This window comes from Sus scrofa, chromosome 15 (genome assembly GCF_000003025.6).
Source record: "Sus scrofa isolate TJ Tabasco breed Duroc chromosome 15, Sscrofa11.1, whole genome shotgun sequence".
Taxonomy (NCBI): Eukaryota; Metazoa; Chordata; class Mammalia; order Artiodactyla; family Suidae; genus Sus; species Sus scrofa.
This window is the reverse complement of record NC_010457.5, coordinates 106613806-106631082: the sequence shown is the minus strand read 5'-3', so window position 1 is coordinate 106631082 and position 17277 is coordinate 106613806. Positions and strand designations below refer to the sequence as shown.

Below are 17277 nucleotides of genomic sequence, written 5' to 3'. Positions count from 1 at the left end.
TGTTCTTCTTTAAAAAATTGCCATCAGTTTAAATAGGAGGTTATGTTATATTTAGGCCAAAGGTAACATACACAACCATTTAAATATCAATTATAAAATGTCACCCTTCTCTCATGAGTAAATAACTTAGAAACAATTAAGAAAAACAATAAACACCCCCCACCAACACCCTCATTATCTTCAACAAATAATTAAACAGCCATTGGAACTCACCTAGATTATCTCTCAAAGCACTCGCTTCATCGTGGGTTTTGAAGTTATAATTTGGCACCAATTTAAGTCTCATACGGGAATAATTTTCTACGTTAGCCAGTTTCCAGTGGATTGGTTTTTGCTTCCTATCAATGTTCATAAATAAACAGATAAAATTATTTAGCTTAAAGTTACAAAGATTGGTTGACCAAAACAGAGTGAGAAAGTATCAGCTACTTTACATATTTTTAGCACTATTTTATAAAAACATTCACATTTATTATCTCATTTGACTCAAACAACTCAGAGAAAATGTATGCATATCTACAGTTTAGACTTGAGGAGTCTAAGGCTAAATTATTTGCCTAAAATGCCATGTTGTTTACAGGAGGTACCAGAAGTAAGATTTGAACATAAATCTTCAGACTTACAGCTTGGTATGTTTTACTCTTTCACCATCACAAGGAAAAGTCTTAACTAGCTATATGAGTATATTCTAAATACAATTTTCAAAATAAGATAATTTTATCACAAATAAAGATAATATAATTTAAAATGGGCCAAAGATCTAAATATGAGTTAAAACTCTTAGAAGAAATGATACGAATAAATCTCATGACCATGCATTTGGGATTGGTTTCTTAATAACATAAACAACAACAGAGTTCCTTTGTGGTACAGAAGGTTAAGGATCTGGCATTGTCACTGCAGTGGCTCAGATTGCTGCTGTGACACAAGTTTGATCCCTGGCCCAGAAATTTTCATACGCCACAGGCGCAGCCAAAAAAATAAATAAATAACACAAGCAACAAGAGAAATATATAAACTGTATTTCAAAAATCCAAATCTTTTGTGCAACCAAAGGCCACTATCAAGAAAGTGAAAAGATAATGTACATATTTAGAGTAGTATATCTGACAAGGGTCTAGTATTGAGAAAATAAAAAGAACTCTTACAATTCAACCACAAAAAGTCAAACAATCCAATTTTAAAATGGACAGAGAACTTGAATAGACATTCCTCCAAAGAAAATATACAAATAGCCAACAAGTACATAAAAAGATGTTTAACAATATTATTAGGGAAATGCAAAAAAAAAAAAATCCTAAGATACAACTACTAGGATGATCATAATGAAAAATCAAAAACTGACAAGTACTAGTAAGGTTATGAAGAAACTAGAACCCTCAAACATTGCTGATGGGAATGTAAAACAACAAAGCTGCTGTGAAAAAAAGTTTGGTAATTCCTCAGTAAGTTAAACACAGAATTAACACACAACCCAGCAATTCTGCCTGCAGGTATATAACCAAGAGAATTAGAAACAGGTGTTGAAAGAAACACCTGTTCACAAATGTTTATAGCAGTACTATTCACAATGGCCACAAGCAAAAAAACCAAATGTCCATCAGGTGATGAATGAATAGACAAAATATGGTATTATCATACAATGCAATATATATTATTCAGTCATAAAAAGGAAAGTACTGTTACATGCCACAAGATAATGAAAACAATACATTAAGTGAAAGAAGCTGGACATAGAAGTTCACACATTGTATGATTTCATTTATGAAATATCCAGAATAGGCAAATCCATAGAAAGAGAAAGCAGACTGGTGGCTGCCAGTGGCTGGAGGAAAGGATAACAGGCAGTGACTGCTCAATGGGTCCAGAGTTTCTTTTCAGGTGATGAAAATGTTCTACAGCTAGACAGTGGTGACGATGACATAACTCAGGAATGTACTTGGTGCCACTAAATTACACATTCTAAAATGGTGAAAATACTAAATTTTACATTATGTGTATTTTACCACAATAAAAAAGGGTGGCTTTTTTTTTAAAGTGTGTATAATATACAGATAATCTATTTCAACAAAACAGAAGAAACTGAGGATAAAGAAACTGTAAAATATTCAAACACATAGCATTATTAACCCTAGTTCAAAGAGGTGGTGTCAGGAAAATATAAGTAAATGGAGTCAAAACAAATTCTATTATCACAGGGTAAGAGTAAAGAAAATAACTCCATGGTAAAAAACATATAAACACAAAACTCTAAAGAAAACAGACCTAAAATTCATAAAAGACAAGCAAATTAATTAAAAGCAATCTTTTAAAAACTGAATGCTTTAAAATTGGATTGCAGAGGCTAAAGGCTCATACATTTCTAGATCAGAGTTCTAAAGAGAAAAGGGTATTTAATGAATGATAAACTCCTACCTTTCAGCCCAAGGTCCCCTTTCACAGGTAAGATAGAGCTTTATTGCCTTCCAGCGCCTCAGAGTGGCTAACTGTTGACTGCTAAGTTGTTTAAGCATATTATTATACCTCAAGTTCTCTTGGCGTGCTTTTCGATTAAATGGCTCCACAAAAAACTCCTGAAAGAAACAGCAATACATAACAGCATTGAATCATATATTTACAGGTATATTTAAATCTTAATGCTATAATTTTAATAACCTGATCCAATAAAATCATGCAGTAAAAGAAAGCAGCTGGTAACCAACAGGATTTTCTTACTCCATTTGAATCATTTCTTTAATATGACTCTAGCTATAACTTGCTTGTATTTTTTAAAACTTAAGGAAGTACCTAATTAACATATGAAGAACTTCAAAAAGGTAAGGTGTCTCAACACAGGATTTTATTTTATTTATTGTTTTCTTTTTTTGGCCGCACCAACATATGGAAGTTCCTGGGTCAGGCATCAATTCTGAGCTTTAGCTGCAGCAACACCAGATTCTCAACCCACGGTGTGGGGCCAGGGATCAAATCTGTACCACCACAGAGACAATGCCAGATCCTTAACCTGCTGAGCCACAGTGGGGACTCCTCAACACAGGATTTTAAAACTCATACTTTTTTTTTTTTTTTTTGTCTTTTTGCTATTTCTTGGGCCACTCACGCAGCATATGGAGGTTCCCAGGCTAGGGGTCGAATCGGAGCTGTAGCCACCGGCCTACGCCAGAGCCACAGCAACGCGGGATCCGAGCCATGTCTGCAACCTACACCACAGCTCACGGCAACGCTGGATCGTCAACCCACTGAGCAAGGGCAGGGACTGAACCCGCAACCTCATGGTTCCTAGTCGGATTCGTTAACCACTGCACCACCACGGGAACTCCAAAACTCATACTTATTAATCTCATACCATCAAGTGAAACAATTTTCTTTTGAGATCTTTTAATTTATAAAACATCTGGAATGAGATTTAAGTTTAGGTAAAGTAAAAGGAACAGTAATCACATGCCACACTACTATGGATGGCCTGAAAAGCAATGCCAAAGACAGAAGAAATCTCCAGGGACAAGTCTCTCACGATGAAAAATTCCATCACTTAAATTGCTACTCTCTGAACAGCAACCTAGTTAGCAAATGAATCCACTTACTCATTCCAGTTTTCACGATAAAATATACTCTGATAGTAGGGTCTACCCTCATGTAACTCTAAGCCCTGAAATTAAAGTTTTCACATTTTCAAAAAGACAAGTGATAAGACTGGCTTATCTAACTTTCATTGATAATCATCTATTAGCAAGTATTATGAATTAAACAGTATTTAACTGTTTCAAACAAATCAACACTAAATTACATTAAAATGAATAGTTAAAGACATGGATTTAAAAGACATCTTTTAAAGAGGCAGTACAGAGTGTGTGGTTAAGAATATAAGCTTTGGAGCTAGACCAGGGTATGAATCTTAGCTATTTAATTCTCTGAGGCTCAATGCCATCACCTGTAAAATGAGGCTGACAATAACTATCATCATAAAGATTAAAATTTAATGTGCTTAATATAGTTCCGGAAAAGTAGGAAGCTCTCAATAAATTATAGCTGTTATTATAATTGCTATTATAATTATTACTTGATTTGTAGGATATCAATGATTTGGGGTACACTGTTACCATATTTTTAGAACAGATCATTGCTGAAACAGTTGAAGTTATGAGAGCTCCATGATAATTAAACATCAACTGCACAGTTTTAAAGTTCAAGCACGTAAGGATATTCTTAAAGTTGTAGAGAAAATGATGGCTGGAATACTAATTGGTAGAACTTCTATGAAGGCAGCATAACTGTATTTATCACGAGTGTTACACACCAGTAATTTCACTTATTCTAGGAAAGTTATCCTGAATAAGCTCACTAAAACATGACTGTAGAGATGATCAATACTATCTCTAATAAAGAAACAACTGATTAGTTAGGTCCAAAACTGGTAAATAAATTTAAATCTTCTAATACATAATATAGTGGAATATTACACAATCACATAATGGCATGAGAACATGTTCACAATACTTTTTTTTTTTTTGTCTTTTTAGGGCCACACCCTTAGCACATGGAGGTTTCCAGGCTGGGGGGTCAAGTGGGAGCTAGAGCCGCTGGCCTACACCACAGCTCACAGCAACATCGGATCCTTAACCCACTGACCAAGGCCAGGGATCGAACTTCTGTCCCTATGGGTGCTAGTCAGATTTGTTTCCACTGAGGAGCCATGATGGGAACTCTCACAATACATTTTAAGAAACAATTGGCAAATGAAACTACCATTTCAGTTGAACCAAATATATAGATAAAAATACAGGAAAGATTATGTATCAAAATGTTAGTAAAGGTGGATTACAAATGTTTCTTTTTATACCTAAGTTACGTAATAAAAATATGAATTTTTATTTGGTCTTCTTTGCTTCATCTGTGTTTTGTTAGTTTTAGCACACAGATTTACTTAAAACAAATTATCTTTATGGCTGCACCCGTGACATCATTAGATCCTTCATAACCCACTGTGCCAGGCTAGAGATTGAACTTGCACCTTTAGAGCAACCCAAGCCACTTCAGTCAGGTTCTTAACCTACTAAGCCATAGGGGGAACTCCTTTATTTTTTATATCTTGCTGGATTTGATCTGCACCTATGTTCTTGAGGGATACTGGTTTGTAGATACTATTTTTGCATGGTTTTAATGTGAAGGTAATATTGCCCTCATATAATGGCTTGGGAAGTTATGTCATTTTTTTATTTTCTAAAGAGATTGTAATTGATATAGTTTCTCCAATAAATATTTGGTATAATTTGCCAGTAAAACCACCTGGGCCTATAGTTCTCCCTTTCAGAAGGTATATTTATTTAACTATAAATTCAATTCCTTTAATAGGGGACAATCAAGGTTATCTACTTATTTTTGAATTAGTTTTAGAAATTTGTATTTGTCAAGAAATTGATCTGGAGTTCCCACTGTGGTACAGTGGGTTAAGAATCAAACTTCAGGGGCTCCAGTTGCTGCAAGGGTACAGGTTTGACCCCTGGCCTGGTGCAATGGGTTAAAGGATTCAGTGTTGCTGCAGCTGCAGTGTATACTGTAGCTGTGGCTTAGATTCAGTCTCTGGCCCAGCAACTTCCATATGCTGGAAGTTTTTTTAATGTGGCCATTAAAAAAAAAGAAATTGATCCCTTTCATTTAAATCATCTTATTTAAAGCACAGATTGGTTTATATTGATGGTTTGTGTTGATGTCTGTTAAGTCATTAGTGACACCCCATTTTCATTTCTTTTTTTTTTTTTTTTTTTCGCTTCTTAGGGCTGAACCGTGGCATATGGAGACTCGCAGGCTAGGGGTCAAATCGGAGCTACAGCTGCCAGTCTACAGTACCACAGCAACACCAGATCTGAGCCGTGTCTGTGACCCACACCACAACTCATGGCAACACCGGATCCCATGGAGTGAGGCCAGGGATCAAACCCACAACCTCATGGTTCCTAGTCGGATTCATTTCTGCTGCATCAAAATGGAAACTCCCCCCCCTTTCATTTCTGAGGTTAATCATTTTTTTTTTTTCTCAATTTGGCTAGAAGTTGATCAAATTTTTTGTGGGGGTGGGGGGCCCACACCCACGGTACATGGAAGTTCCCATTCTAGGGTACTGAATTGGAGCTGTAGCTGTCGGCCTACGCCACAGCCATAGTAATGCTGGATCCAAGTTGTGTCTGTGACCTACACCACAGCTGATGGTGACACTAGATCCTTAACCCACCTAGCGAGGCTGGAGATCGAACCCACATTCTCATGGATACTAGTCGGGTTTGTTACTGCTGAGCCACAATGGGCACTCTGGAAGTTGATCAATTTTATTGGTATTTTGAAGAAGTAGATTTGGATTTCATATATTTTCTCTGCTGTTTTTCTGCTTTCAAACTTCATTGCTTTCTGCTCTTTAATAATTTCTTATTTAAAACTAATGTAGATCAGTCTTTTTTCAGTTTCCTGGGTGCAAACATTAATTTGATGGCCTTTTTAATTTTTATTCATTTATGTATTTATATTTTAAATTTTATTGAAGTACAGCTGAATTACAAAGTCGTGTTTCAGGTGTACAGCAAAGTAAATCAGTTATATATATGTCCATCCCTTTTCAGATTCTTTTCCCATATAGGTTATTACAACAGAGTATTGAGTAGATTTCCCTATGCTATACAGTAGGTCCTTGTTATCTATTTTATATAAAATAGCATGTATGTATCAATTCCAACCCCCTAATTTAGGCCCCCCCAGCCCCTCCACATTTCCCCCTGAGAACCGAAAATTTGGTTTCAAAATTTCTGAGTCTGTTTCTGTTTCCTAAGTTCTTTTCTATTGTTTTTTAAATTAGATTTAACATATTAGTGATCTCATATGATACTTGTCTTTCTCTGTCTGACTTACTTGACATAGAATGATCATTTCTCGGTCCATTCATGTTGCTGCAAATGGCATTATTTCATTCTTTTTAATGGCTGAGGAATATTCCATTGAATATATGTACCACATCTTCTTTATCCATTTCTCTGTTGATGGACATTAAGGTTGCTTCCATGTCTTGGATATTGCAAATAGTGCAGCAATGAACACTGGGATGCATGTATCTTTTCAAATTATGGTTTTCTCTGGATAGGTGTCCAGGAATGGGATTGCTGGATCATATCATAGTTCCATTTTTAGTTTTTTGAGGACCCTCCATACTGTTTCCATAGTGGTTTTCACCAATTTACCTTTCCACCAAAAGTATGGAAGGGTTCCCTTTTCTCCACACCCTCCCCAGCATTTATGGTTTGTAGACTTTTTGCTGATGGCCATTCTGACTGGCCTGAGGAGATACCTCGTTGTATTTTTTTTTGATCTGCATTTCTGTAGTTAGCGATGTTGAACATTTTTTGGCCATCTGTCTTCTATGGAGGAATGTCTGTTTAGATCCTCTGACCATTTTTTAATTGGGTTTTTTTTTGGTATAAAGCTGTATGAGATGTTTCTATAATCTAAGGAATCCCCCCCTTCTTTTTTAATATAAGTATTTTGTGGTATAAATCTCTCTAAGCACTGATATATACTTAGCTGCCTTAGAGATTTCTACTATCAGCTTAACAGACTTTTTACATGTATAAAACACTTTGATATTAATTTTTAAATTTAGAATTTTTACTTATCAATGTTTTTCTTCCAATTCTGAAATAATATTCAAACAAACAATAGGAAATAATGAATTCAAAATTCTCATTTGACTATTAAATGCCTGAAATCAACATTAAAAACTAGGTATTAAAAACATTTAATAATTTTTACCTGAAACTTGAGCTTGCTTTCTCCTCCTTCCCGATCTCGTTTATGCATATTCACCATTAAGGCTTCATAACAATCTTTCCAATAAAGTGCCATGCTCTCATGACCATCATAAAATGTATGGGTTTCATACTGCTTCATATATGGTACAATCTTATAAAAAATAACATGGAAAATTTAAGATATGCCTCTCTAAAAATGATAATTTAGTAGAAAAATCTCACTCAACACAGATAAAACTTACATATTTTTCAATGTAAACTTGCCATTCATTTGAACTGCAATATTCTTGAAAATCTTCAAAAAATGAAGAGCTACCATTGGCAAAAGGTAAAGAAGGCAGGTGCAAGTTCATGAAGAGAAGCTCATAAATTTTGGAAACCAGGGTACGGACCAGGGGAATCAGAAATGAGTATATTTCAGTCTGTTCCTTGATTGACTGTCTTAGAACATGTTCCAGCTTCCCTAAAATGTAGCATGCTTCATCCTGATTCTCAATCACTTTTGTCTGAAGAAGGGTGTTTAGCTTAGCTGATGCCATTGCACAAACCTAGAGGAAAATAGTAAAATAAAGCAGATATTTAGCAATAGATAAATTCTTTGGTTCTTCTTGAAGTTATTTTTAAAAATAAATTATAGGAGTTCCCACCACGGCACAGTGGAAACGAATCTGACTAGGAACCATGAGGCTGTGGGTTCAATCCCTGGCCTTGCACAGTGGGTAAAGGATCCAGTGTTGCCATGAGCCATGGTGTAGGTCACAGATGTTGCTTGGATCTGGCATTGCTGTGGCTCTGGTGAAGGCTGGCAGCAACAGCTCCAATTGGATCCCTAGCCTGGGAACCTCCATATGCTGTAGGTGTGGCCCTAAAAAGACAAAAAGACAAAAAAAATTAATAATAATAAATAAAATTATAAAAGTGGAAGTTCCCATTGTGGCTCAGCAGGTTAAAAACTCAACTAGTATCTATGAGAATGTGGGTTCAATCCCTGGCCTAACTTAGTGGGTTAAGAATCTGGCATTACTACAAGGGGGGCAGACACCAAAAGTAAGAGAGGCCACAAACCTATTATCTGGAAATAGGTCACCACACCAAAAACCTATAAAAATGAAAATACACAGAACTATAACTCAGATGAGGGAGAAAGGAAAAACCCCAGAAAATCAGCTAAGTGACGAGGAGATTCTCAGCCTCCAGGAAAAAGACTTTAGATTGTTGATGTGGAAGATGATGCAAGACATTGGAAATAAACTGGAGGCAAAGATGGATAACTTACAGGAAACACTGACCAAAGAGATACAAGATGTAAAACTTAAACAAGAAAAGATGCAAAATACAACCACTGAAATAAAAAATTCACTAGAAGCAGCTAACAGCAGAATACAGGAGGCAGAAGAACGAATAAGCGAGGTGGAGGACAGATTAGTGGAAATTATGGATGCAGAACAGAAAAGAGAAAAAAGATTGAAAACAATTGAAGAGAGTCTCAGAGAACTCTGGTGAAACGCACCAACATCCATAATTAAAGGGGTGCCAGAAGGAGAAGAGAGGGAGAAGGGGATAGGAAAAATATTCCATGAGGTAATAGCCAAAAACTTCCCTAACATAGGAAAGGAACCACTCACTCAAATCCAGGAAGCACAATGAGAACCATATAAATAAACCCAAGGAGGAATACACCAAGACACATATTAATCAAACTGACCAAAATTAAAGACAAAGAGAAAATCTTGAAAGCAGCTAGGGAAAAGAAACAAGTAACATACAAGGGAACCGCAATAAGGTTATCGGCAGATTTTTCAGCAGAAACTCTGCAGGCCAGAAGGGAGTGGCATGATATACTTAACGTGATGAAAGGAAAAAAGCTCCAACCAAGATTATTTTACCCAGCAAAGCTCCCATTCAGACTTGAAGGAGAAATCAAAACCTTCACAGATAAGCAAAAGTTGAGAGAATTCAGCAACACTAAACCAGCCTTATGACAAATCCTAAAGGAACTTCTCTAAGCAGAAAAGAAAAGACAGCAACAGGAAACAAAAATTTCAAAAACGACAAGGCTCACCAGTAAAGGTATATATACAGTAAAGATACGAAATCATCCATGCACAATTATACCACCAAAATCAGAAATCATGAGAAGAGGTGGGTACAAATGCTGGACACTGGAATGAACTTTGCAATTAAGAGACCAACAACTTAAAACAATCTCATATAGACTCTTAAATCAAAACTTCAGAATAACTGCAAACCAAAAATCTACAGTTGATACACAAACAAGGAATCTCTGGAGAAGAAATATATCTCATAGTAAATAAGTGCATAATCCACCATGAAGGGGGTCATTTGACATCATTCTTGGAATGCTGAAGTCTTCTTAGATCTGATTCTGATTTCCTCTCCATCAAAGAATTTATGATAAATTATAATTAAATAATGCAACTGTACAATTAAATAATATAGTTCTACAATTGTATTATTAATAACCATTTCTCTTCATGGTACAATGTAAGGTCTACAATGTCTTGTTTATCACATCACCTAGAATGGTGTAATGCCTGTATTGACGAATCAATAAGATGTAACAAATTGTGAGGACACAGTTATATAGTTACACTGTTTTTTTAACCAATTTATGAATTTTATATTTACTTATTTTCAGGTGTATTATTTTTGTTATTCTTACCAGTGAAGTTATTCTTTTTATTATGCTATATAAAATATTTAATGGGTGAGTTCCCGTCGTGGCGCAGTGGTTAACGAATCCGACTAGGAACCATGAGGTTGCGGGTTCGGTCCCTGCCCTTGCTCAGTGGGTTAATGATCCGGCGTTGCCGTGAGCTGTGGTGTAGGTCGCAGACGCGGCTCGGATCCTGCGTTGCTGTGGCTCTGGCGTAGGCCAGTGGCTACAGCTTCGATTCAACCCCTAGCCTGGGAACCTCCATATGCCGCGGGAGCGGCCCAAGAAATAGCAACAATAACAACAACAACAAAAAGACAAAATAAAAAAAAAAAAATAAAAAAAAATATTTAATGGTATATAAGGCTTTCTTCTTTATAAATTTTAGTTGCATAATATACACAATTTTAATATAATGCTAATTTTTAAAGAAACATTGAAATGTAATAGATAATACTAAATAGTAAATATGAAAGCCATACAACATGAGATAAAGTATAGAATAAATTTCCTATTTGTCTCAGCATATTTTCCATTCCACTTCTCCAGAGGGAGTCACTTAATCTGTTTCTTAAGATCCATGATATAATAATCTGTGTGAATGTAACTGTGTTTAAATATATGTATTTTATTTTGTAAAAAAAAAATTAAAAAAAAAAAAGAATCTGGCATTGCTGTGAGCTGTGGTGTAGGTCACAGATGTGGCTTGGATCCCGTGTTACTGTGGCTGTGGCATAGGCCAGCAGCTGCAGCTCCAATTCAACCCCTAGCCTGGAAACTTCCATATGCTACAGGTGCGGCCCTAAATAAATAAATGGTAACTCATGTTTAATTTGGAATATACAGAAAAGTTAAAAGGTTTATAACTAATCACCTTAACATCCACACTCTATTCCTTCTTATAGTTTGCAAGAATAGCAGATGACCTCATCGCTAGTTCTAATAGTAGGTCCTAAATGATATGTCAAACAAAATAGCCAACTCCTTGCCACAGTGACTGGTTCAAGTAGCTCATCTTTCAGTCAACTCATGTCACTGCTTTTGTCACATGGATTCATTCAGGGATAGCCTAGTGTAAGGTCAGAACTTTTATACAGTAACTGTTAAGAACTGTGAAAGGGCTCAGATTTTACTTCACCTCCAAGCTAACACGTTAGCCTACCAGTTTCATAGATGCCAGCAGAAGAGTGAGACTCCTGCATCAGAGACACAGATCTATGGCACTAGCAATAGCCATATCAGCATTTGTCCTGTTTCCCAAACTGTAATTCCATGGTAAGAGATGAACAGTACCAGGTGATGCCTGCACACATAGTGGGCACATTATAGGAGAGGAACCCCAAGCACAGGGAACCCACATCTTTTATACTGGGTAGTAAGTGTGCCTGAACTGTGCCTAGGAAGAAGATACTATTTTTATTATACTGGACAATAAACAAACCTGCCTTTTCCCCTAAAAGGAGACATGATCTCTATCTTCCAAAACTGTTCACTATATATGCATCTTCAAAAAGGTAATTCATTACAAAAGCATCCAATGTCTTTATTCACAAGAGAGGAAGAAACACAAGAGATCCTTGAAGAACCATTTACGAAAATGAGTACAGGAAGAAGCACTCTTTTTATCTGGATATGAACAAGGAAGCCGGTAGACTCAATTGCTAATGGCAGTCATTTTGTGACAATAAGGGCTGCCAGCTTAAGACAGGCTGACACATAATGGAGAGTAATCATGTGAGAATAGCAAATAAATGGAACTGGAGCCTTGACTGAATCATGCCTTAAGCTCATCTTAAATATGGAATTTTTAACTATATGAATCTTAACTAAGTCAGTTTGCACTGCTATATCTGTTACTTGAAATCAAAAGCATTCTTACACATAAAAGACAGTACAGAGAGGATACAGTCCCTGATGAGAAATCTAACTACCCTTAAAGTTCCCAAGGAAAGTACATTTTCAGGGCACAAACCCAGACAAGAGAATACTCTATATTACTCTTAAGCTTTGGCCTTAAACTCCAATATAGACAGTAAAATTAGGTCATGAAGGGGCCTCTTCTTGTCTGGACTAGAGAAAGATGGAAGCCACAATCAGACAAATACTATAAAGTGCTTCCTTTTCCCTTAACCCTATACCTCAATTTTGGATATTACTTTCAAAATAAAGCCAGAGGGAAAAAAAAGTATTAGAATCTGACATTACTTCAAGACAGTATGTGTGCCAAAAACTGATCTGAGTAGCACGCACAGGTCTTTGTAGGCCAAGGCAACAATAAGGGACCTAAGGCAGTATTTCCACGCAAGACTTCAAGAAGCAAACAGCATTAGAGGAAACAATCTCCATCTCTAAGATGGCTCAAAACTTTAACTTTTCTGCTTTTAACTAAGGTTATACTAGTCAAGCTTTTCAACCACCTCAGATTTTCTCCAAACCCCTTCACTTTAGTCTTTGAATATAACTAAAGCTGTTTAAATCCAATAGAAGCTTCATGCCCGCCCAGGGACACCAAACTCAATCAATCAATCCAACAGAGGCTAACAAATGTGAGACAAAAGGTCATGAAATCTCACTATCTAGGGAATACCAACACTAATAGCTTTTTTGCTATGTGTTTTAAAAAATACTGCTTATATGAAAAGTTAAATATCAGTGCTTTGTTTTTAACTTAGCATCACAGAAGTAAATAAACCTTAGGTTTGCATGTATATTTAAAATTTTAAAAGTATAAGGATACTTTTTTTTTCTTTTTTGGTGGCCCCATGGCATATGGAGTTCCAGGCCAGGGATCAGATCCCAGCCATATTTGAGATCTACACATGCTGCAGCTGTAGCAACATTGGATCCTTTAACCCACTGTGCCAGGCCAGGGATCAAACCTACATCCTGGTGCTGCAGAGACGTCGCTGACCCCATTGCGCCACAGCAGGAATTCCAGTGTAAAGATACTTTTAATGAATACAAAAGTATTTACTTACCATTGCCTTGACTTTAGATGGATACACACACACACACACACACGCACACGCACACGCACACACACACACACACACACACACACCGCACAGAGACATGATTCCCTAGGCCCTCACATTTTAAAGAGTATCACATTAGGGTCACCTGAGAAATAGTAGCAAATACTGATATCCTACTTTCCTCATTCTGATTTAATTACTATGATTGATGCCCCACAAAAAGGTAGTTTTAAAAAGACGATTCTAGAGTTCCCATTGTGGCTCAGTGGTCAACAAACCTGACTAGAATCCATGAGGACGCAGGTTCAATCTCTGGCCTTGCTCAATGGGTTAAGATCTGGAGTGGCCATGAGCTGTGGTGTAAGTCACAGACATGCTCGGATCCTGCATTGCTGTGGCTCCGATTTGACCCATAGCCTGGGAACCTTCATAAGCTGCAGGTATGGCCCTAAAAAGACAAAAGGCAAAAAATAAAAATAAAAAATAAAAAGGTGATCCTTTAGGTAATTTCACATGCAATTAGTGATTTGAATCACTGGCTAATCTAAGACAATTAGGGGAGTAGAAAGTCTGACAAAACAGTGACTAAATAAATCAATAACCACTCTACCCTGCTTTAAAGACAAGCTCAGAAATCATGGCATTTATGGGAAATCACCCAGTATTTAAATGCTGGCAATTAAGTAACATGTATATGCCAAACAAATTTGCTAGCCAGCTTCATTCTGCAGGCAACTCTATTTAAATCCCCTATAAGGAAAGGGGTTCCTTTCCCAGCCTTTAACATGTACAACCTCAGGGAAATATGCTTTTATTCCTGAGAGAATGGAATTAAACAACTAGCTAGTGAGAAATGTTTTAGGTTACTAACTACTGGTGTAGAGGTTTGGTCTTATCCGTAGATGCTGTAGTCTTTATTTAATAAGTATTCATAGGAGTTCCCGTTGTGGTGCAGTGGTTAACGAATCCAACTAGGAACCATGAGGTTGCGGGTTCGGTCCCTGCCCTTGCTCAGTGGGTTAACGATCCGGTGTTGCCGTGAGCTGTGGTGTGGGTTGCAGACGCGGCTCGGATCCCGCGTTGCTGTGGCTCTGGCATAGGCCGGTGGCTACAGCTCCGATTCGACCCCTAGCCTGGGAACCTCCATATGCCGCGGGAGCGGCCCAAGAAATAGCAAAAAAGACAAAAAAAAAAAAAAAAAAAAAAAAAAAAAAGTATTCATAGAGTCCTACCTTGAGATAGGTGCTGGATACTTAATAATGAACAAATTAATCAAAAAGACATTTTATTCAGGGAAATCTCACCAAAAAGAAAAACACTGAGGGTGACTATGAGTGGAACAAAATAGAGTCCTAATAACTAAAACAAATAACTACCTGGCATGCTAGCTGCAAAGGCTTTGAAAGCCACTGGGCTAGTATTAATAAAAAAGCCAAAAGTTATCTGTGTTCTAGTTCTAGATGGAAAATAAAAGAATACTATAATGAATATCTATGTGTGAAAGATTGGTATTTTAGATTACTATCTCAGAATATAGTTTTAGAGTACAATTATTAGACAAAGAATACAATAATTTTTAAAGGTTTTATTTCATATATTTTCTTTTTTTGTAACTTAAAAAAATATATATTTATTTTATTGTTTTGGTCTTCAGGGTCGCACCTGTGGCACATGGAGGTTCCCAGGCCAGCGGTCCATTCAGAGCTACAGCTGTCAGTCTATGCCACAGCCACAGCAACTCCACATCTGATCCTTGTCTGCGACCTATACCATAGCTCATGGCAATGCCGGATCCTCAACCCACTGGATTGAGGCCAGGGATTGAACATGCAACCTCATGGTTCCTAGTAGGATCTGTTTCCTCTATGCCATGATGGGAATTCCTTTATTTCATATATTTTCTTTTTTTTTTTTTGGCTTTTTAGGGCTGCACCCATGGCATATGGAGGTTCCCAGGCTAGAGATCTAATCAGAACTGTAGCTGCCAGTCTACACCACAGCCACAGCAATGCCAGATCCAAGCCGCATTTGCAACCTACACCACAGCTCATGGCAATGGCAGAACCTTAACCCACTGAGCGAGGCCAGGGATCGAACCCGCAACCTCATGGTTCCTAGTCGGATTTGTCTCCACCGCACCACAATGGGAACTCCTATTTCATGTATTTTCAAACTGTATCTAAAACCCACTCAATTCAAACTTTCCCCATTCATATATCAGAACGTCTTTTCTGCATTTTCTATGTTTCCCACAATAAACATGTTACTTTTACAATTACAGGAAAAGAACACTATCTTTACTTCTAAAAAACCAAACAAAACGCTATCTTTAAAAAGTCAGCAACATGGGGAAATGAGTTTGATATGATTGTAAGGAAAATAAAAATGAACACAAAATTATCAAAATAGGAATTCCCATTGTGGTTCAGTGGGTTGAGAACCCAACTAGTATCCATGAGGATGTGGGTTCAGTTGCTGGCCTCACTCAGTGGGTTAAGAATCCGGCAGTGCCACAAGCTGAGGTGTAGGTTGCGAATGTAGCTTAGATCTGGTATTGCTGTGGCTGTGGTGTAGGCTGGCAGCTGTAGTTCTGATTCAATCTCTAGCCTGGGAACTTCAATATCCTACAGGTACAGTCCAAAAAAGTAAAAGAAAAATTCAAAATATGTGATGGCTTTAATCATCTGAAAAAAATATGTATATATAAATATTGAGGTGTTCCCACAGTGGTAGAGCGGAAATGAATCCAACTAGAACCATGAGGTTGCAAGTTTGATCTCTGGCCTCACTTAGTGGGTTATAGATCTGGCATTGCTGTGAGGTGTGGTATAGGTCGCAGACACAGTTCAGATCTGGCATTGCTGTAGCTGTGGTGTGGGCTGGCAGCTGTAGTTCCAGTTGGACCCCTGGCCCGGGAACTTCCATGTGCTTCAGGTTCGGCCCTAAAAAGCACACACACACAAACTGAAATATTTACAGTTGTTTTCTCTTAGGCTATGAGATGGTAGATGTTTTATTTTTTTCTCTTGATGTTTTTTGTGTAGTTTCCACATGAGCATGTTTTCTTCTTTTTTGCTATTAAAAAGTATGGCCTTTTTAAAACAGGACATCTTTTTTTTTTTTTTTTTTTTTTTTTTTTTTTTTTGTCTTTTTGCTATTTCTTTGGGCCGCTTCTGCGGCATATGGAGGTTCCCAGGCTAGGGGTCTAATCGGAGCTGTAGCCGCCGGCCTACGCCAGAGCCACAGCAACGCAGGATCCGAGCCGCGTCTGCAACCTACACCACAGCTCACGGCAACGCTGGATTGTTAACCCACTAAAGCAAGGGCAGGGACCGAACCCGCAATCTCATGGTTCCTAGTCGGATTCGTTAACCACTGCGCCACGACGGGAACTCCTAAAACAGGACATCTTTATAATATTTTAACATCCTCACATTCTTATCAATAATACATCAAGTTTATGTATATTAGAAATTATCCCCACTCCAACCCCCATGCCCTAGGTATTTAAAAATATCAGTATCAAAAGAAAATAAAGGGGTCAGGTAAATAGCCATGGGATAGTGTTATGGCTAATCCAACCAAGGTAATCATAAGCATCCAATGTAAACAGAAAGATGACAGACTAAAATCTGCATTGAACTTTTCCAAAGTTAAAAATTTTTTAATTAAAAATAGAAATAATTTTTATTTATTTATTCATTTGCCTTTTGTCTTTTTAGGGCCATAACAGTGGCATATAGAAGTTCCCAGGCTAGGGGTCAAATCAGACCGACAGCTGCGGGCTTATACCACAGCTGCAGCAATACCAGATCCAAGCCGTGTCTGCAACCTA

At 37.3% G+C, this 17277-nt stretch overlaps 1 protein-coding gene across 7 annotated transcripts in view; it reads right to left on the bottom strand.

Moving 5' to 3' along the window:
* Nucleotides 1-17277, bottom strand: part of NBEAL1 (neurobeachin like 1) — a 170684-nt gene that overhangs the window by 55603 nt on the left and 97804 nt on the right. For all 7 annotated transcript variants that reach the window (XM_021075105.1, XM_021075106.1, XM_021075109.1 and 4 more), the window contains 4 exons: nucleotides 8033-8338; nucleotides 7792-7941; nucleotides 2416-2573; nucleotides 214-338 (listed from right to left, as the gene is read on the bottom strand). In XM_021075105.1, the coding sequence (XP_020930764.1) occupies nucleotides 214-338; nucleotides 2416-2573; nucleotides 7792-7941; nucleotides 8033-8338 (739 nt within the window). The remainder of the gene's footprint in view (nucleotides 1-213; nucleotides 339-2415; nucleotides 2574-7791; nucleotides 7942-8032; nucleotides 8339-17277) is intronic.